The 21,847-nt window shown below is 37.4% G+C and overlaps 2 protein-coding genes across 2 annotated transcripts in view; one reads left to right on the top strand and one right to left on the bottom strand.

The window, feature by feature from the left end:
• Positions 1-10: 10 nt before the first annotated feature.
• Positions 11-340, top strand: LOC102736878 (ferritin light chain-like). Its single transcript, XM_081797277.1, has one exon. The coding sequence runs from the start codon at positions 11-13 to the stop codon at positions 338-340; it is 330 nt and encodes a 109-aa protein (XP_081653403.1).
• A 5,377-nt stretch (positions 341-5,717) lies between these two features.
• PEX13 (peroxisomal biogenesis factor 13) overlaps positions 5,718-21,847 on the bottom strand; it is a 17,561-nt gene continuing 1,431 nt past the window's right edge. The window contains exons 2-4 of the mRNA XM_006733193.3: positions 10,924-11,618; positions 10,259-10,384; positions 5,718-8,363 (exon numbers count right to left, since the gene is read on the bottom strand). Of these exons, the coding sequence (XP_006733256.1) occupies positions 8,065-8,363; positions 10,259-10,384; positions 10,924-11,618 (1,120 nt within the window). The 3' untranslated portion in view covers positions 5,718-8,064. The remainder of the gene's footprint in view (positions 8,364-10,258; positions 10,385-10,923; positions 11,619-21,847) is intronic.

The following is a 21,847-nucleotide window of genomic DNA, read 5'->3' as shown; positions in this document are numbered from 1 at the left end:
TCTCTTGAAGATGCAAAATCAGCGAGGAGGCTGTGCTTTCTCCCAGGATGTGCAGAAGCGGTCCCAAGAGGAGTGTTGGAAAACCCTGGACACCACGGACGCCGCCCCAGTTCTGGAGAGGAACCCGAACCAGGCAGGTCTGGATCTGCACGCCCTGGGTTCTGCACACACAGGCCCCCATCTCTGTGACTTGCTGGAGAACCACAATGAGAAAGTAATCAAGAAGATGTGCCGCCACCTAACTCACCTCCACAGGCCGGCTGGCCCCCAGGCTGGGCTGGGCGAGGATCTCTTGGAGAGGCTCACCCTCGAACACGATGAGGGGCCCAGCAGCCTTTGAGGGGCCCCTCTGGCGTCCCTCCCACCCAGGTGCCAGGGCTGGTACCAGCCTCTCCCTGAAGCCACGAGGCAGCTTTTTAGCCACCCTGGAGCCCTCTCCCAAGCCTGGACCAAATGGAAACAATAAAGCTTTTTTTGTAGCAAAAATAAAAATAAAAAACTGAAGAAGAAAATTTGATTATTAAAAAACAAAACCAAACCAAAAGCATGGTAAATACTAAACTTGTAATAAGGTGGCAGAAATATATGAAATAAAAACATAAAACCATGAGAAGCTATCAAATGGAGATTTTAAATATGTTCCACTTAGAAACAGCAAAGAGACCAAAAAAAAAAAGCAACTATAAAATTTAAAATACAAGTGCAGGGGCACCTGGCTGGCTTAGTTGGTAAAGCATGCTACTCTTGATCTCTGGGTTTTAGGTTCTAGCCCCAGGTTGGGTGTAGAGATTACTTAAAAAATAATAAGTTCAATCTAACACACTGTTCAATCTAACATAATTCCCTCTTCCATGTTTCCACATGGAAGTATTTCTCCAGAACGACACTCTGGTGCTTATTTTTTCCTACTTTCACTCCCTCTCTAACTGCTTCTCAGGGGAGGAGTGTTAGCTGATTAGTGAGTTTGGAAGATTTGTACACATGTAGTTTTCTACCCCCTCTCCACTCTCACTAGATCACTTACTTACGGTGAAGGTGCTTTCTGATGTTTTCCTGAACATTCTGTAAGTTAGATAGGTTACTCTGAGACTGGATGGACAGTTGAATTCAGGGAAATATTAACAAATCCTGTGCCAGGGCCTCCAAACTAGCTTTAAGATAAAGTTCGTAAACAACAAGTCTCACCTGCCTACTCAAGGTCTTCAATCAGCTGTTTAGTCTCTTATTTTTAGTAAGCTCTATGCCCAGCATGGGGCTTGAACTCATGACCCCAATTATCAAGAGTCACATACTCTACTACTAAGACATCCACGCACCCCCAGTCTCTTATTCTTAAACATAAGCAGGCAACCAAAGTTCAGCAGAAACCTGAGGAAAATATTCATCATGAAAGACAAAGATACACAATACGGGGGGGTGGGGGTGGGGGGGAAGACTATGTAGGAAAACGGAAACCTCGAAACAAAGAGAACCACCAGTTCAGACTCGCGCAGAATGACTCAAAAGAAATGTAAATTGATACCTTCTTTACAGCATATTTTAAATCTGATCAAGCCTGGGTGAACCTGGCCTAGATTATTAGCTGTACTTGGTTGGCTAAACCATGTGCTGACGAACTCTTTGCTCTTTTACTTCAAGCCCTGTTCCCTGATCATTTGAGAACACACAAGTGTTCTGCTTTGATCTACCCCTGACAGCTTAAGTAAAAGCAGGAAAAAAAAAAAAAAAAGCAGGGAACTTAAAAGCAGAAAAGCCTAAGCAGCCCACTCCCCCAGACTGTTACAGGCAGATGATTCAGTTCTAATAGCTAGTGCTTTTCAAAATACACTAACTGTGGATAACCCTAAGTTTCCCAAGATTTGCTCAGAACCTTGCCCAGTGACTTCTACAGAAAAGGTTCTTGTAATTCTCAGAGAAACTGGAGCCTATGATCCAGGGCCTCTTTTCAGCTTATTTTCTCCTGGGACACCTCATCAAACAGTAGCAATAGTGCCTTCTATATAGAGCTAGGTTTCTGCATGCTACTACCTCACTTTTATATTATCTTTCACACTCCTTTATATGTATATTTTTGATAAATTATTTCATACAAGCCCCCCCCCATATCAAGCAGGAATGCAAGAATGGTTTGGTATCAGAAAATCAATGTTCTTCATCATACTATTACTAAAGGTGAAAAATCAAGACAATCTAAACAAATGTAGATTTAAATTAGCATTAAAAGGGAACAAAAAAAAAGATTTTATTTATTTGAGAAAGAGAGAGCAGAGGGAGAGGGAGAAGCAGGTTCCCTACTGAGCAGAGAGCCCGACATGGGGCTCCATCCCAGGACCCTCAGATCATGACCTGAGCCAAAGGCAGACACTTAACCGACTGAGCCACCCAGGCGTCCCAAAGGGAGCTTCTTTTGATAAAAGACTAGCATAAAACTCACAGGAAACACATTTAATAGAGCAACTTTAGACTCTGAGGTAGAAAAAATAGAAATGCCTGCTACCACAACCAGTGTCAAAGACAGACTGGCAACCTGGTCAAAACAAAGAGAATGAGAAGTACAAGGATTGAAAAGGAAGAGATAAGACTGTCATTATTTGCATTTACATAGAAAACCCAAGAGAATTGATATTAGAAATAATAAACCTTCATCAAAACTACAAATACAAGATCAACACACCAAGTTCAATATATTTCTTTGTACTAGAAATAAGAGGACACGATTTTCAATGGCAACAAAATTTACAAAGTCCCTAAGAACTAGCCAACACAAGAGACAAATTATCAACAAACATGCATACACATAATGTCCTGAATAAATGGAGAGTGAAATTTTGTTCACAAATGGGATGATCTGACCTTATGTCAATTCTCTCTAAATTAACCTATAAATTCAATGTAATTCTAATAAAAAGCTCAGTAGCTTTTTTAAAAAAGGGAATTTGATAAACTGATACTATCACTTAAACAGAGTAAGTAAAAATCCACAAATAGCTAAGGTAATTTTCACAAAGTAGGACAAAATAGATTCACCTACCAGATATTAGGATATATTACAAAGTAATATTAATTAGGACTGTTGTACTGGGAAAGGAAATGATACATGTATCAATAGAACAGAGAGCCTCAAAATCTCGTTTATGGGAACTTGGTATGTAATGAAATGGGGAAAATATGAATTATTAGAGAGATGGTTAGAAAAATGGACTACATTCCTACTCTGCATGCCCAGCAGACATTCACACTTACAGGACCCAAAAGGATATAACTTGGTACCAAGGTCGCTTAGCTTGGCAGAAGTATACACCACAGTTAAACATACCATATAGAGGAAGGCATTCTCCTTAGGTAAGCCTCATGTGCCACAGGAACCACTATCTTGTAAAAATCCCTGACAGTAGGTTCCAGGTCTCTGCAATGAGGAACAAGCTCAGTTACCAGTACTACCTTACTCAGTGAAGTCTTAAAGTCTATACCTTTTCTTTGTACAATATAAAAATGTTGCCGAGTAAGCAGGGGACATTTCATATTTACTAACTCAATAGATTTCCAAGGAAATTGTGCTAAGGAGAAGGTAAAACCAAGATCATTTTCCCATACATAGAAAGAAGGGGTTTTGTTAACCCTTTTCCTTTAATGACTAGCTGGAAAAAGTTGGATCCATACCACATACTGTATCAAAAAGTAAATCCCAATTAAATTAAAGACCTAAATGTAAATGGTGATAAAAGAAGACCTAAAAAGCACAACTGGGAAAATTAAAGATTTCTATTCCATGAAGGACACCAAAGACAAGAATTAACAAATAACAAGACTAAATTACTTACAACATCTGAACCTGACAAGAGTATTGTTTAAAATGTATAAAAAATTTTTTTACTACATAATCAGCAGGAAAGATAAAAACCTAATAGAAAAAAAGGGCAAATTTTAAGTATTTTTCACAGAATGGAAAACCAGAATGACTAAAAGCATATGCCTAGCCTCATTAGTAATCAGACAATGCAGATTAAGACAAAACAGTTTCACCCATATCAGATTAACAAAAATCAGAAAATGTAGGTGCTGCTGAAGATGTAGATAAAATGAAACCTTCATGTCTTGCTGGTCCAAGTGTAAAGTGGTACAACCATTCCTGAGAAAAAATCAGCATTACTTACAGAAATTAAATATGCATATACCCCAAACTCAAGCCATTCTACTCTAGGACATATATCCCATAGAAACTACAGGGCAGGTTCCTAGGAAGACACATACAAGTTTGTAGAAGGTGGAACAGCTGGGAACAACTTGAGTATCTATGACTAGAGGAAAAGATCAGCCATGGTATGTGAATGGAATAGAATAATATGTACCAGTCAGGAGCATGTTATATATGGTAACATGAATAGGTCTTAAAACTTAATATTTTATGAAAGTTAGGAGCAAAATAAGATTTATACCACAGTATCATTTATATAGAAAACATGTAAAATATATAGTTTTTCAAGGAAATATATCCAAAATTTGGAAAATGGCTTGGAAGGATAAACATTAAATACAGTAGGGAATAAGGAGTATGGATTTGCAGGCAGGAGAGGAATAAAAACTAGTAAGGTGAAATAGAACAAAAGTGTAGCCTTTCTAGACCAATGATATGGGTGTCATAAGTAAAGAGTATGACCAATGACTGACTCAATTCTGAACACCTGAGATCCTTACAAACCAAAACACTTATTTTAGATGAGCAGAAACACTGTTAATAATGTTTAGATTAAACATTATTTCTTTAAATGTGAAAAACTATTCATGGGGCATATGGTAAGTATTCCACAGAATTTATGCATTTGCTGAGTTTAAAAGAAACAGTTCATTCTCCCAAATAAGATAAGCTAAATAAAAAACTGATATGAAACAACATTTCAAGGTAATGCTGAAAAAAAATTTCTTGTGTTGAATAAATATTCCAATGTGTTTTTCTATGTTAGGCCATTCTCTCGTATTCAGCAAAATAATTTTAAATTACATTTTGGGCAAAGTTATAAGTACAAGCGAATTTTGATTTTTAATTAAGTATATGTAATTCTGAAATTCTAGGTGGATATAAATCCTTTGTGACATTTCTACAGGATGTAAGGAGTTTCAATATACACAGAAAAATTTACAAAACATATATACCTGCTGTAACATCATACTTTTGATTTTGCTTTACATTTTTTTTTAATAAAGAGAGGGAGAGCACAAGCAGGTGGAGTGGCAGGCAGAGGGAGAGGGAGAAGCAGGCTCCCCACTGAGGAAGGAGCCCAACGCAAGGCTGGATCCCAGGACCCTGGGATCATGACCTGAGCCAAAGGCAGCCGCTTAACTGACTGAGCCACTCAGGTGCCCCTCTGATTTTGCTTTACATTTTTTAAGAGCACTCTCTCATGAGGCAGATGTAGCAGCTATCCCCAATGCTGTCAATGAGGAAACGAAAAAATAATGTGAGTTAAATCTTACAGTAAGTTCATAGTGGTATTCAGACTATTATCTAGATTTCCCAAAACCTAGATTTGTGGTCTTGTTTTTATTTATAACCCTCTAGGTAATTTTTATGTAAATGTAAATCTGATATTTTTCTTTAAATCACAAGGAAATGGAACAAACTGGTTTGCAGTAGTTAATATACACGATGAGAAAAAGACACTTTTTATAATTCCAATCCTGCAAAAAGAGTTAACAGTTTATCTTCAAAAAAAGTCAGCCAAGTTTAATATATTTTTATTTGTCCAGTAAAAGTAACTTCACAACCTACTAAAAATGAAATTTTAACTGAAGAATAATTTTTTTCCATTAAAGCGTAAGATAAAGGACAGCTGTATTCAAGTAAGTGTGTAATTATGACATAATGACAGACTAAATCAAGTACCCAAATAAATGTTAAAACATGAAAATTTATAGTCCTCTTACCTTTTCCTTTCTAAACTGATAAAATACAATCAGAAAAAAAATTTACGTGACACCTGTTTTCTTATTGTAACTTGTGATTTATTGTTCTATTTAACTGAAAATGTTTTGGTTTCAGTTAGTAATTTCTGTAAAGTAGTACTTAAATGAGTTCCTAAAAATAACAATATTAGAGCTGTGAACATTATATTTAATCTCATCTAAAAAATTATACTAAAACTGCCATGATAAAAAAGGCTACAAAATTTCTCTTATTCTAAATTCCTTTTCCAGAATTCTAATAGAAAAGGAATTTTCAGACACAAATAGTTACCAGTCAGATAATGTATATTGCAATTTAGTATACTTAGCCGAAAAACAAACATCCTAAGAAAAGTGAAATTGTTTTTGTCATTCATTCTGTGCTATACTCTTCTTATGCACCTTTAATAGTAGTCACAAATTCTATCCTGGAGACTCACCTTTTCTAACGTAAATAGTGCTGACTCAACATTTCACCCCCACTTCACTTCTATCAATCAATTTGGATGTCTCAACATCAAATTTAATAATCTGTTTATCAAGAATTGTTTCAAGGACAAAATTTCCACAAATTACTCTAACACACAAAAAAGCAGAACTTCTAATTGTAGAACACAAATGTAAAATAATATACAAGAAACTTTATCTCAACTTGAAGACTAAATAATATCTGGGTGTTAAAAAAAATAGGCCTAAGATAAATAAATTTTACTCTCATATAATTTTTTTTTCTGCATGGGGTCAATATTTGTATTCTAAATTATATGTTACTTATGCTGTCATTTCAAAAGAGAGGTTCCCAAAAAGCCCAAAATTCTATGCTGAATATATATTTGGTTCTTATATGTTTTTGTGTGAACTGTTCTAGAATTACTTATTTGATGAACATAAAGTCTATAAGAAGAAAATAATCAAAATCTTTTATCAAATAATTCCAGGTTTTGAACAGTATCTGTAAATGTATTCTTGTATACCTGTAGTCCTAATATTATTTTGTAGTATGATCACAGCAAGTAGATGGATTTTCCAATTTTGTGGGGAAATATTCAGTGTACTAAAATTTAACTGCATTTAAAGTCATTTTTTAAACACAAAACAAGTCATATAGTATTATCATATCTTAAATGGCAATTCAGCATTTTATTTATAGTCTCAGTAGTAAAAACTAAACCTAAAAGAAATGTGTATCCAATGTGACACATTTTCAATGTTTAAAGAACAGCCTGAATATGGAATTTAAAAAGAAATTATACTAGGGAAAAGCAGAGAATCCATGAAAAGATTTAAATCATTACTGCTAGAACTGATTATATTGTTATGTGCAAACTCAAAGGATTTGAGTCTTGGCTGGAGAAAAAAAAAGTAAATCTTTCATATATTCTGATTTATCCAGGTTGAAAACTAGTTATATTGTAAAGGGATAAAAAGTTCTATGATCCTCAGAAGAAATGGAAATAATCTGTAAGAAAGATAAATTTCAGCCTTTTTACTAGCAGGAAAAACTATAAGGGCTAAATATCACTCTAGAATAATCTCCTTCAGAATACTTCTAGTGACCCTTCCAAGATAAATTTTAAAAAATACAATAAAAGGTAACAGTATCAGTTGTTGGTAGGTTAAAAACATATTACTGTCTAAAGCAAACCCAAGACTGGATATAACACAGATCAGAAAATTTTTATTATTCAGTTTAAAGTTGTAAAAAAAAAAAAGTGGCCTTTTGCCTGTTCTCATATTTATATCTTATCACTCAATTTCTGGGAGGATTCCAAATCAATTAAGCTCTAACTTTAAAAAGCATTAAAGACCCTTACTGTAGCAAACAGTGTATTCTACAGTTCATCAATCTTACTTTCAATAAAACATAGAATTTTAAATAAGATGAAAATGATAGCAGTCTCCATAATCTTAAAATCTAGGTGAAACAAATATCCTCATGGTCCAATAACTTGTAAAATGTAACCAGGTCACTAGATCAACACACTAGTGTACATTTAATAATTTCTAGCAGCAAAACACCTGGAATAGCCATTAACAAATGTGTTCATTGGACTGTAGATTAATTTCTTTGTAAGAAGTAATTTTTAAAAAGTATAGTTCAATTGCAGGCAAACATAAAAGATATCAAAGATCTTGTTTATCTCCACCTTTCCCAGTGGAATCAGGTGCAACTGGAACCTTATTAGTTTCAACAAAAACAGATTCAAAGGCAGCTTCCTGTTCATCCAAAGAATCAGCAGCCGTGGCTCCTTTAGTTAGTGTTGTGTTGGTAAAAGATTGTTGCTGCTTGGAAATTTTGCTGGATTCCACTGCTTTTCTACCTCTTCTTTTACCAAGAATTTTGACATAATTAGCAGGTATAAGTCCTGTTGTTTGACCATCAAGACTAGCCAGAAGCCAACCACGCACTTTGGGTTGCTGTTCTGATGGAAGAAAAGACAGCCTTGTAATTATAACACACTTTGGAGTCCAACAAAATATTGATAATAAAATATTAAGTAAAATCCGTTACACTTACATACTAAAATACATAAACAAATAGTATATATATTCAAAATCAAATGATGAGTAGGCTTAACAGTTCTAGGGTCCTTTCTTATATACTTTTTATTTTATACTTACTAAATATATTTTCAACCTTGAAGAACATGAAGTTTATATCAGTTGCTCTATATAGAGTAAGGAGATTCGGTTCTCCCAAAAGCTAAACTAACATCAGTGTTTTTCATATTTTAAATTGAAATTTAAGAAATGAATTTCTCATTCTCAATAGAAGTTAGAAGCAAGCATAAAAAATATATACCTTTATACAAGCCAAATTTCTTTATATACTTTTGGCCAAAATATAAAATTCATTCTATGTGATTGTGACGAACAATCCTTTTTTTTGTTTTTTTTTAAGTAGGCTCCATGTTGACATGGAGCCCAATGTGGGGCTTGAACTCTGAGAACAATAGAGAAAAAAAATAAAACACTTAAAATCAACTATGTCTGTGACTGATTTTTGTTCTAAATGCTCAAACATACTTTATGTGAGCAATGGAGAAAAGCAAACAAGCAAAGCTAAAGTGTTTAAGAGGCATCAATAGCGGAAGAATAATTTGAGATATAAAATTTTCCTGAAATATTATAATGTAATTGAAAGAAACCACACTTGATCTTTTTTATACTTTATTTAGATAAATTAAAACTAATTATCTGAAAGTGCTATTTGCACTAGAAGAAAAATATGAACACTTAGAAGCCTAGGTTTTGTGTATGAGGGATGAGGCAGAGATTTAGCAAATTTGATCCAAATTTTTCAGTTACTTATACAATAAACAAATATTGTGAACATTGAAGGTATTTTTTCCCTATATAAAGAATGACTAAAACTAAAGGCTCAAGTTTCCACTTAATCGATCACATGGAAAACAGCCAAAGTGGTTACAAGTACAGGTTTTGAAGTGGGACAAACCTAGGTTTATAGTCTAGCTCCATCATATCTTAGCTTTGTGATCCTGGACAATTTAGTCATTCTGAGTCTCAGTTTTCTCATAAGTAAAATAGGGACAGTATAATAAAAGTACCCACATCATACCATTATTATAAGGGTTAAAATGCAAGATGTAAACTGTAGTGCCCTGTACTATAAAGGACAGCTGTTATTGTCACTAGTATCTTTACCAACGAAATGTTACTTTTCCTAGCAAACCTGAATCCCCACAAACACACAAAAATCTTTTTTCTCCCCAAATCCATTAAAAATTCTGATCATTACTGGGGAAAGCTAAAGGGAAAAGGCCATTTTGCCTGGGGCCATTAAAAACTGTTATAAAATAACCTGAGATGTGTATAAATTTTTTTGATGAGGTTCTTTAATACTTCATGACAGTAATTCCTAAAATATTCATGTTGGAGTTTCTGAAGTAAACACTATTCAAATAAAAAAGAAAGCAATCAAAGACTGAGAGAGATACTTACATGACACTGGATAATTTCTTTGGGTTGTCAGATTTATTACATATAGTGCTTACTTCATGTTTTTGTGTGGGGATTAACAGAGTTTGGAATTCAAGCTTTGAGTTTAGAAGAGACTGAGAAGAGATATAAACAAAATCTTTCCTCATCTCAGTGAAATATTATTAGAACAACCCTGTTGGGCATTTCTCTCCCACAGGCCCAGATTTAGAAGTTCTAAACTGACACGAAAGAGAAACCCTAGCAACTACTTCTGAGTTAACTAACAATGACCAAGATCCTTTGTTGCAGTTTTTAATACTCCATTTACAAATTCAAAAAATTCATGGAAAATTCCAATTTATTCATGTTTTATTACCTTTGAGAGCTAAGTTTAGCATATCACCAGCACGGAAAGAAATTTCTTCTTCAGATACAGCAGCAAAATCATATTCTGCTCTAGCAACTACATGGTCATCGTCACCACTTGCCCAGTTTGTATTGTCTATAAACCAAATTAAGAATTAAGATTAAGGATTAGGGTTTACAGTTCACTGGCTATGATTTATAAACTGCATAAATTTATTTGCCAAGAGAAAAGTACCCCCCCAAAGTAAATTCTATAATTAACACGATATAAAATCTAACAATATGTTCACTAGGATATCTATTATGACCTTTCTCTTTTTCTTCAAGCTCAAAATTACAATTACCTGTGTATTGTTTTACCCACTTCCCTGACAATAAGTTTTAGAAAGATAAGGGAATTATGTCCTATGTATCTTTGTATCCTCTACAGCATCAAGTTTAGTATCTTGTAAACAGTAGTCAGGCAGTGTGTACTGTTATATTAAACAAACAATAAATAAATCAATAAGCCTATTTTTGCTACATATTCATTGTCCAGTTTTTAAGTTCTTAATTGAAAATATAACTGGATCAAAATATTAAATACAAATGAATATGAAGAATGCTAATTTAACAAATCTATGCTTGAAATTTGAGATTGTTATATGGTTTTTTAACCCATTCTCTTACTCTTACCTGTTACTTCATCATTATGGGTAGATAGCAGTTTCCAGATGAGGTAAGGACCACCAAGGATAACAGCAAAGAACAAGAATATTGGCCAAGATTTTGCTGAGTTAGCTGCTCTGTCCTCAGCACCAAGGCAAGAAACAGTTCCTTCACTTTCTGCCCATAGGTCCTCATTCTCAGAGCCTCTTCTTAAACCTATCATCCACTGCAATCGTCTGTAAAGATACCTTATAGTCCTAACTAATGCAAAAGCTGAAAAAACCTTTGTGAAATGTATTTTTAACCGGGAAAAGTGATTTGCTACATCCAATACAGCCCTGAAACTGTTATAGACAGCTGAAAAGGTAGCATCCATCATCATACTGACGGAGGCAAATGCATGCACAATACTTTCAATGGACTGAAATGCACCTCTGCTGCTTTCTTCAGCTTGCTGAACAAATCTACTAGGTGGCAGATCATCTACACGGAGGCGGTTATAGCCCAACCCATTATATCCATAACTATAAGGGCTATAGCTTCCATAAAACGAATTTCCATAGGCACCATATCCTGAAGAAAATGAACTGTAAGCAGGTCTGAAAGTATTCACACTGCTGCTTCCTGTCTGCTGTGATGGCCTTGGAAGAATGGGTGGGGGCACTCTGGTAAGTGTTGGTTGTCCAGGTCTTGTCAATAAAGTAGGACCCAAATCAGCAGACCTAAAACCAAATAAAGATTCAAAATAGTAACTTAAGCACATAAATTCAATTCAAATAACTATTAAACACCTCTTACATATCTAGTGTTAACAACAGATCTACTGACGATGTGGTAAGAATAAGGAATAGTCTCTAATATCCACATGCTTAGAATCTCAGTCTTAAAACAAAATGAACAAGTAAAATAGCTGACTAAACTCTGCTATTTTCTTGTTTACTTATGCTGGCATTATTAGAAGTATCTTTAATCTATTTTCTCATAGGTACAACGATGTATCTGTCTATCCTTGCACCTAAATGGCACTACCTTAATTACTATAGTTTTATAATAGGTCTTAGTATCCAATAAAACAAGTCCTCCTACAATGTTCTTCAACTTCAGGAGTGTTTTGGCTATCTGACACTTTGAATTTCCACATACATTTTAGTATCAGAGCTTGAAGTTCCACACCCTCTCCCCCAAAAAATCCTATTGAGATTGTTTGGGATTACACTGAATCTGTAGGTTGAGATAAACTACAGCTTTATAAAAGTGAGAGTTTCAACTCACATTTATTAGGTTTCTTAAAGATTTTTCTCAATAATGGTTATTTTTATTTATTTTTTTAAAGATTTTATTTATTTAGGGGCGCCTGCGTGGCTCAGTCGGTTGGGCGGCTGCCTTCGGCTCAGGTCATGATCCCAGCGTCCTGGGATCGAGCCCCGCATCGGGCTCCCTGCTCAGCAGAGAGCCTGCTTCTCCCTTTCCCTCTGCCTGCCGCTCTGCCTACTTGTGCTCTCTCTCTGTCAAACAAATAAATTAAAAAAAAAAAAAAAGATTTTATTTATTTATTTGCCAGACAGAGAGAGTGAGAGAGGGAACACAAGCAGGAGGAGTGGGAGAGGGAGAAGCAGGCTTCCCACAGAGCAGGGAGCCTGATGCGGGTCTCGATCCCAGGACCCTGGGATCATGACCTGAGCTGAAGGCAGATGCTTAACGACTGAGCCACCCAGGCACCACTCAATAATGGTTTTTAAAAATAACTTTATTGGGAATCTATAATGTTTTATAGTTTCCATGTGGCAGGTTTTCTCTAAGTTTATTCATATATACTTGATATTTTTTGATGCTATTGTAAATGGTGTCTTCTAGAATTTCACTTTGATACTGTTACGTAGAAATGATATATTTTTAAAAAAATATAGTGCTTGTATCTAGCAATCTTGTTTTTGATTCTATTGGATTTTCAAAAATCTTAAGGATTTGCAGTCATATTGTATGTGAATAATGGTAGGTTTATTTCTTCTTTTTTCAATTCTTACAGCTCTGATTATTAAGCTATTATACCTCAGACATGCTGTACAATCTTGAATAGAAGTAACAGGCATTCTTGTCTCATTCCTGATCTCAAAGGGAAAGTTCTCAACATGTCACCATTGATTATTATGTTTGCTGCAGGGTTGCTGTAAATTTAGTAGTTCCTTTTCCATTTCTATTTGCTAAGAGTTTTTAGCATGAATGAACACTGAATTTTATTCTCAGCATCAAGATTAAGATTTTAATTATGAATTCAATTTCTTTAGTATCATGCCACTTAAAACAAGGTCTGTGGACCAGTGCTAATCACAAGTCGTATGTACTGATCTAAAGTACAACAAATGATGTGCTTGCTTCGGCAGCACATATACTAAAGTACAACAAATGAGACTGTTAAGTAACATGACATTGCTATATTTTTACTGTATGTTATAAAACTACTGGCTATCAGCACAAATATTTTGAGAAGGACTGCTATAGGACTATTTTTTTTTTTTAAAGATTTTATTTATTTCAGAGAGAGAGTGTGAGAGAGAGCACGAGAGGGGGTGTGAGGGACTGAGAGAGAAACAGCCTCCCCGCTGACTAGGGAGCCTGATACGGGACTCGATCCAGGGACTTCAGGATCATGACCTGAGCCGAAGGCAGATGCTTAACCGACTCAGCCACCCAAGCACCCCATCTTCTCTATTTGTAAATTACACCTTGCTTCATCCCCTAAATTTCTTCCATTCCTTTCTGTATTTTCTGTACTTTTGTCTCTTTGTGCAAAAATATGTTGGATATTTTCTTCCTATCCTTCAAGTCACTGCTATTCAAGGGCCAATCCATCACAAAATAAGTATCTTGTGCCATAATGTAAATCAATGAATTCTTAATGCTAATTAAACTAAATAGTGTGCTCAGTGTCAACGCTGCTTTACATCCCGGATGAAGTTTCCTTATCTTGTGGACTGTTATTACACAGTTTGAAACACAGCCAGTCTGTACTCTCGGTAGTTACAGGACACACTTAGAACACTGCTCTAAATCACTAGTTCTCTCTGTAGCAATGTCTAATCTGTGACCCAATGAGTTCTTAATTTTGGTTATTGTAGTTTTTGTTCTAGATATTCCTTTTCCTTTTAATACTTTCCAAATATCTGCCAAAATTCCTTTGTTTTCTTCTATTGCCATCAACGTTATTAAACAATATTAACTTAAAAGTCTCTTTGGTAACTCCATTTTCTGGAGTCCCTACGAATCTGTTTTCTCATCTGTTGTTTTACTTAGTTTCCATTTATGTTATCTAATGTCCTTCTGGGTCCTGCTGTTTGGTTTTGCTTATGCATCTGCATCAGACATACATGAAGAACTGTAGCAATAATTTGAGACCCTGGATGATGCTCTCTTCCTCCAGATGTATTTCATTCTGCATACTGGTTTCTTAACTATCCTCTAGTTTACTTCAGGCAGGCTGCTAAGGCTATTATCAATCCATGATATCCTTAATCTAATTTCAGGAACTGAGATGATTTGAAGCTGGGCTTATATTCCTGTTAAGGGCCTGTTTGCTTCTTTTATACCCTCATATCTAGGTGTATCTTTTCAGGGTCATAACACAAGTTGTAGGTAATTTATCAGCACCTCCAGACCACTAGACTCTAACCATCCTCCAAGGGTCTGTCAAAAGTGCTCTTCAACTGGCTTCTCATCATCCAAACTGCTTCTTTTGGAATCAGCAGCAGCTTCTATGGGAACCCACTCTCACCATTGTGGATTTCCACCTTTCTCTAGATCTGGGCTCCATAAATCTTTACCTTCTTAGCTGTTTGTATTTGCTTTCTTTCTCTCACTCTCTAGTCTTTTAAAAATTCTTGAACCCAGGGCTCCTGGGTGGCTCAGTCGGTTAAGTGTCTGCCTTCAGCTTAGGTCATGAACCCAGGGTCCTGGGATAGGACCCCATATCGTAGGGCTCCCTGCTCAGTGGGGAGCATGCTTCTCCCTCTCCCCCCGCCCCTCCCCACAATCATGCTTACACACACATATGCTGTCTCTCTCTCTCAAATAAATAAAATCTTAAAAAAAAAATTCTTGAACCATTGAAAGTAACTTGTAGACTTGATACATTTTTTAAAAAGATTTTATTTATTTATTTGTCAGAGAAACAGAGATAGCACAAGCATGGGGAGCAGCAGGCAGAGGGAGTAGCAGGCTCCCCGCTGAGCAGGGAGGCCCACATGGGACTTGATCCCAGGACCCTGGGATCATGACCTGAGCCGAAGGCAGATGCTTAACCGACTATGCCACCCAGGCATCCCTAGACTTGATATATTACTACTAAATACCTCAGTATCCTAAGAGCAAAGATATTTCATACAAAACCATACCTTTTTCCCATCTCTAAAAATTAACAATTCCATCATTATCCAATTGATATTCAACAGATAAAAATTACCATCAAATGTCTTTAAATAGCTTTAATAAGATAAAATTCATATACCATGAACTCAGCTATTTAAAGAATAAAGAGCTATTTAAAGTATAAAAATCAATGGGTTTTTTGTATATTCATATAGGTGTACAACTATCAACCTATGTAATTCCAGAACATTTTCATCATCCCAGAAAGAAATCCCATATTCATTAGCAATCACTACCTATTTCCTGCTCTATTCCCAATTCTAGGCAACGACTAATCTAATTTCTATCTCTATGGGTTTGTCTATTCTAGATACCTCATGTATAGTCAACTCTTGTTATTTTCAATAGTCATCCTATAAAGTTGCTGTGAACATTGAATTAGCAAATATGGAATCACTGCTCCTGAGGGAACAAGGCACTTCAGCACTATGCTTAGGGGCCATTTTAAAACATCAAAATCACCAACTAAAATATGAAAAATGTGGCATCCATTAAACTGTGAAAAGGACACCTGTTTATAACATAAAGCTGAAACAAAAAGCCAGAGTGTTGGGACGCTGGAGTGGCTCAGTCGGTTAAGCGTCTACCTTTGGCTCAGGTCATGATCCCAGGGTCCTGGGATCGAGTACCACATCGGGCTCCTTGCTCAGTGGGGAGCCTGCTTCTCCCTCTGCCTGCCGCTCCCCCTGCTTGTGCACTTTCACTTTCTCTGTCTCTCCCCCTCTCTCTGACAAATAAATAAAATCTTAAAAAAAAAAAGCCAGAGTGTTGCTTTGTTCAACCTCAGCTGAGAGAAGACTCAGATCTTTTGCCACTCTATGCATGTCCGTGAATGACCATGAAAGTGCCATGAGTATTGATTTTGGGGTTACAATAAATTTTAGTGAGTAGGAAAATTTGCAAATTCAGCATCTGCAAATAATGAGAATCTATTGTAAATGAATCATACAATATGCAGTATTTTGTGATTGGTTACTTTCACCTTATATGTTTTGAAGGTTCATCCATATTGTAGCATTTATCAGGATTTCATTCCTTTTTATTGCTGAATTATGTTTATCCACCCGTCAGTTGATGGACATTTGCATTGTGTCCACTTTTTGGCTATTATGACTAATGTTATTATCAACATTTATATACAAGTTTCTGTGTGGATATATTTCATATCTCTTGGGTATATATACCTAGGCATGGAGTTGCTGGATCATACAGTAACTATGCTTAACCTTCTGTGGAACTGCCAGATTGTTTTCCAAAGCAACTGTGCCATTTTATATTCCTAGCAGCAGTGCATGAATGTTCCAATTTCTCCACATCTTTGCCAGCACTTGTTATTATTTATTTTTTTCATTTTAGCCATCCTAGTGGGTATGAAGTAGTATCTCACTGTGGTATTGTTTTGCATTTCCCTGATAGTTGATGATGTTGAGTATCTTTTCATGCACTTATTGGCCAGTTTTAGATCTTCTCTGGAGAAATGCCTATTTGAAAAATTAGGTTATTTGCTTTTTTATCATTGAGTTGTAAGAGTCAAATGTCTTTTAGGGGGCGCCTGGGTGGCTCAGTCGTTAAGCATCTGCCTTCGGCTCGGGTCATGATCCCGGAGTCCTGGGATTGAGTCCCACATCGGGCTCCCTGCTTGGTGGGGAGCCCGCTTCTCCCTCTCCCTCTGCTGCTCCCCCTGCTTGTGCTTTCTCTCACTCTCTCTCCCATTCTCTATCAAATAAATAAATAAAATCTTTAAAAAAAAAAGTCTTTTACAATGGACTCTGAAAAACAAACTGAGGGTTCTAGAGGGGAGGGGGGGAGGATGGGTTAGCCTGGTGATGGGTATTAAAGAGGGCACGTTCTGCATGGAGCACTGGGTGTTATGCACAAACAATGAATCATGGAACACTACATCTAAAACTAATGATGTAATGTACGGGGATTAACATAACAATAAAAAAATTTTTTTTAAAAAGTCTTAGGCTGTTGTGGTTTTTTTGAACAAAAATTCAATTAAGGTTCACACACTGCATTTGGTTGTTTCCTCATCTCTTCTAAATTAGAATTATCTGTTTCTTTTAAATGTCCTTGACTTTTTGTAGAGCCAGTTTTGTTTTATTTGCTTATTTATTTACTTATTTATTTTTAAAGATTATTTATTTATTTGATGGGGAGAGAGAGAACGCACAAGCGGGGGAGCGGCAGGCAGAGGGAGAGGGAGAAGCAGGCTTCCCGCTGAGCAGGGAGCCCAATGCACGGCTCAATCTCAGGACCCTGGGATCATGACCTGAGCCGAAGGCAGATGCTTCACCGACTGAGTGACCCAGGCGCCTGAGCCAGTTTGTTTTAAAATGTCTTACATTCTGGATCTGTGTTTCTCCAAAATGTTGTTTGTTTTTTTTAGAGAGAAAGCACATGGCGTGGAGAGAGGAAGAGGTAAAGAATCTCAAGTAGACTCCCAGCTGAGCATGGAGTCCATCATGGAGCTCAATCTCACAACCCTGAGGTTATGACCTGAGCCGAAATCAAGAGTTGGATGCCTAACTGAGCCACCCAGGAGACCCCAAAATGTTGTTTAAATATCTCTCTCTATATATTTCCAGTTGAATTAAACATTGCATTTAAAGGTTTAATTAGAACCAGGTTAACATTTTTGGGAAGAATAATTCATGGGTTATATTTACTTCATATCCTATCACATCACAAAAAGTGGAACCAAACTTTAAAAAGGGTCAGTTGACTAACAAATAGTGTAGCATTTTCTGGTTTTCATAAAGTAGCTCTGCTCTAAAGTAGGAGCAATAATAGATAAAACAAAGAGAACAAACAGGCATATCTAGATTTATGGAACAGAAACTAAACAGAAAGAAAAAAATTATTATAAAGGGTGAAGCTATGGGCCTACTCAATTCTGGATCTGAAATCAGGCTGTGACAGCCAGGACTTATGCTTCTAGGAAATAATAAGAACTAATAGTGCTCCACTCAAATGGAACTAGTTTTGGGCGCCTGGGTGGCTCAGTCCATTAAGTGTCTGCCTTCGGCTCAGGTCATGATCCCAGAGTCCTGGGATCGAGCCCCACATCAGGCTCCTTGCTCAGCAGGGAGCCTGTTTCTCCTCTCCCTCTGCCTGACGTTCGCCCTGCCTGTGCTCTCGAATAAGTAAATAAAAATCTTAAAAAAAAAAAAAAACAACTCACTGGTTCTCTTAAAAACAAAACAAAACAAATGGAACTAGTTCACTGTTGAAGCTGTGGGTTGGAATGCAATACACTGACTTCTAAAAAGAGATTATAAAATTTACTGACAATAGTTCAAGATTTTTAGAAAGTTAAAAAACTAAGAAGGGTAGGACACTGATTAACATCTCAAGTGCAGGAAATGAAACAAGTTAACAACTGACTCACTGACTTGGTGACTTAATCTTTGATATCCTTAATCTAAGCCACCATTTTTATACAGGTTCGTACATGGTAGGGTGGATGCTGAAGGAGCAGGGAGAGGCAAGAGAAACCTACTAGACAGAGAGAGGTAAATGTAGAAGGGAAAGGAAACAACTCAAAAACTCAAAAAGGAAACAGAACCTATTCAAAACAAACATATCAAGAAGATACACAAGAAGAGGGGCGCCTGGGTAGCTCAGTCATTAAGCGTCTGCCTTTGGCTCAGGTCATGATCCCAGGGTCCTGGAATCGAGCCCCGTGTTGGGCTCCCTGTTCTGTGGGAAGCCTGCTTCTCCCTCTCGCACTCCCCCTGCTTGTGTTCCCTCTCTTGCTGTGTCTCTCTCTGTCAAATAAATAAGTAAAATCTTTAAAAAAAGAAGATACACAAGAAGAAATAAAAACACTAAGAAACCAAACTAACAAAAATCAACAATTAGAATGAAAATTCAGCTTCTTGGGAAGATGGTGGAGGAGCAGGGGATCCTAGTTTCATCTGGTCCATGGAATTCAGCTAGATAGCTATCAGATCATTCTGAATACCTGCAAACTCAACCAGAGATCTAAGAAAAGAATTGCTGTAATTCTACAAATAGAAAAGTGACCACTTTTTGCAAGGTAGGAGATGCAGAGAAGTGAATCAGGGTGATATATTGGAAGATAAACTGCAGGGGAAGGGAGCCTCCATAAGTCAGCTAAGGGAAAGTGATACAGCAGCAAAACATAAAATTGGAACTTTTAGAAATCTGCTCTGGCGGGGGGCTGTCCCTGCCTTAAAAGGTGCTCAGGTGGTTAAGGTGGGTGGAATCCTAGGTGGGACAGTGTGGTCTCAGGATCCCCGGGGTCACAGAAAGAACAGGGGTGCCTGAGTGCAGCAGATTCCCAAGCGTCAGAGCAGGGAAGCCAGCTGCAAACAGCGAGCCCAGGAGAGGGCTTTCAGCTTGGTGTTGCCATAAACTTCAAACCATGGCACTGTCCAAGCAGGGGCCCAGAAAAAGGCAGAACCCCAGCGTGACCCCCATCCATGTCCTGGGAGGAGCGGTGTGGGTGCTCGCCGCAGGAGTCTGTAAAGTTTAGAGACTCCAAACAGGGTTGCGTGCCTGAGATAAAAACACTCGGTCACAGGCTGGGTGAACACAGTGCAGAAACAAGCCAGGGAGACAAGAGTGACTGACTGCTTTTCTGTGAGGAATCACTAAAGACTGGGGAGCATGAATTTTCAGATCCGGGGCTGGAGATCTGGGCGCAGCCATTTTCATCCTCTAAAGTGTTATGGAAAGCCTTCAGGGAAAAAAAGCCACACAGAACAATCCAAAGCTGCTTACACTGAGCCCTGGCCACCTGGCAAGGGGGTGTATGATTCTGCTGGGGCAAAGACACCTGAGAGTCAGTGCAATAGGCTCCTCCCCCAGAAGACCAGCAGGAACATTCACTAATACCAAGTTTACTGATCACACGGAACTGCAAAACTCCAGTGCTAAGGGAAAACAGCATATAGAATTGAGGATTTTTTTCTCATGATTCTTTAGTCTGGCAGTTTAAATTTTTTTCTTTTTTTTTTTTTAAATGTTTTATTTATTTATTCATGAGAGTCAGAGAGAGAGAGAGAGAGAGAGAGAGGCAGAGGCAGAGGGAGAAGCAGGCTCCCCGCCTAGCAGGGAGCCCGATGAGGGACTCAATCCCAGGACCCTGGATCATGACCTGAGCCGAAGGCAGACACTTAACCATCTGAGCCACCCAGGCACCCCCTTTCTTCCCTTTTCAAGAAGTTTCTTATTTTATCAACTCTTTTTTTAAGTCTTTTTTAATTTTCATTTTTACATTTACTATATATAGTATATTATATATACTATATACATAGTATATGTCTATTCTAATATAGAATATTAGAATAATTGGGGTTCCAGAGGAAAGGAGAGAGAGGGAGAGAGAGAGACAGAGAGAGAGAGAGAGAGGCAGAAGGTATATTTGAGCAGATTATAGCTGAAAACTTCCCCAATCTGGGGAAGGAAACAGGTATTTGAGTCCAGGAGGCACAGAGAACCCCCCTCAAAATTGATAAAAATAGGTCAACACCTCAACATATAATAGGGAAGCTTGCAAATTTCAGAGACAAAGAGAAAATCCTGAAAGCAGATTGGGACAAGAAGTCCTCAACCTACAGTGGTAGAAACATAAGGCTGGCAGCAGACCTATCCACAGAGACCTGGCAGGCCAGAAAGGACTGGCATGATATATTCAGGGTGCTAAATGAGAAAAATATGCAGCCAAGAATACATTATCCAGCAAAGCTGTCATTCAGAATAGAAGGAGAGATAAAGAGCTTACAGGACAAACAGAAACTAAAAGAATTTGTGATCACTAAACCAGCCTGCAAAAATTATTAAAGGGGATCCTTTAAGTGAAGAGAGAGCCTAAAAGCAACAAAGACCAGAAAGGAACAGAGACAATATACAGAAACAGTGACTTTACAGGTAATACAATGGCACTAAGTTCATACCTTACAATAGTTACTCTGAATGTAAATGGGCTAAATGCCCCAATCAAAAGATACAGGGTATCAGACTGGATAAAAAAAGCAAGAACCCTCGATATGGCTGTCTACAAGAGACTCAATTTAGACCCAAAGGCACCTCCAGAATGAAAGGGGGGGGCGCCTGGGTAGGTCAGTTGGTTAAGTCGCTGCCTTTGGCTCAGGTCATGATCTCAGGGTTCTGGGATCAAGCCCCACGTCAGGGTCCCTGCACAGTGGAGAGTCTGCTGGTCACTCTCCCTCTGCTGCTCCCCCACTTGTGCTCTCTTGCTCACATACTCTCTCAAATAAATAAAATCTTTTTTTTTTTTTTAAACGGTACAGTCCCTTTATTTTTATTTATTTATTTATTTTTTAAAAAGATTTTATTTATTTATTTGACAGAGAAAGACACAGCGAGAGAGGGAACACAAACGGGGAGTGGGAGAGGGAGAAGCAGGCTTCCCGCCGAGCGGGGAGCCCGATGCGGGACTCGATCCCGGGACTCCAGGATCATGACCTGAGCCGAAGGCAGTCGCTTAACCAACTGAGCCACCCAGGCGCCCTCAAATAAATAAAATCTTAAAAAA

Source organism: Leptonychotes weddellii, chromosome 10 (assembly GCF_054177405.1).
Source record: "Leptonychotes weddellii isolate Sample4059 chromosome 10, ASM5417740v2, whole genome shotgun sequence".
NCBI classification, from domain to species: Eukaryota; Metazoa; Chordata; class Mammalia; order Carnivora; family Phocidae; genus Leptonychotes; species Leptonychotes weddellii.
Note: the sequence above shows the minus strand (reverse complement) of the source record. Positions and strands in the feature narration are given on the sequence as shown.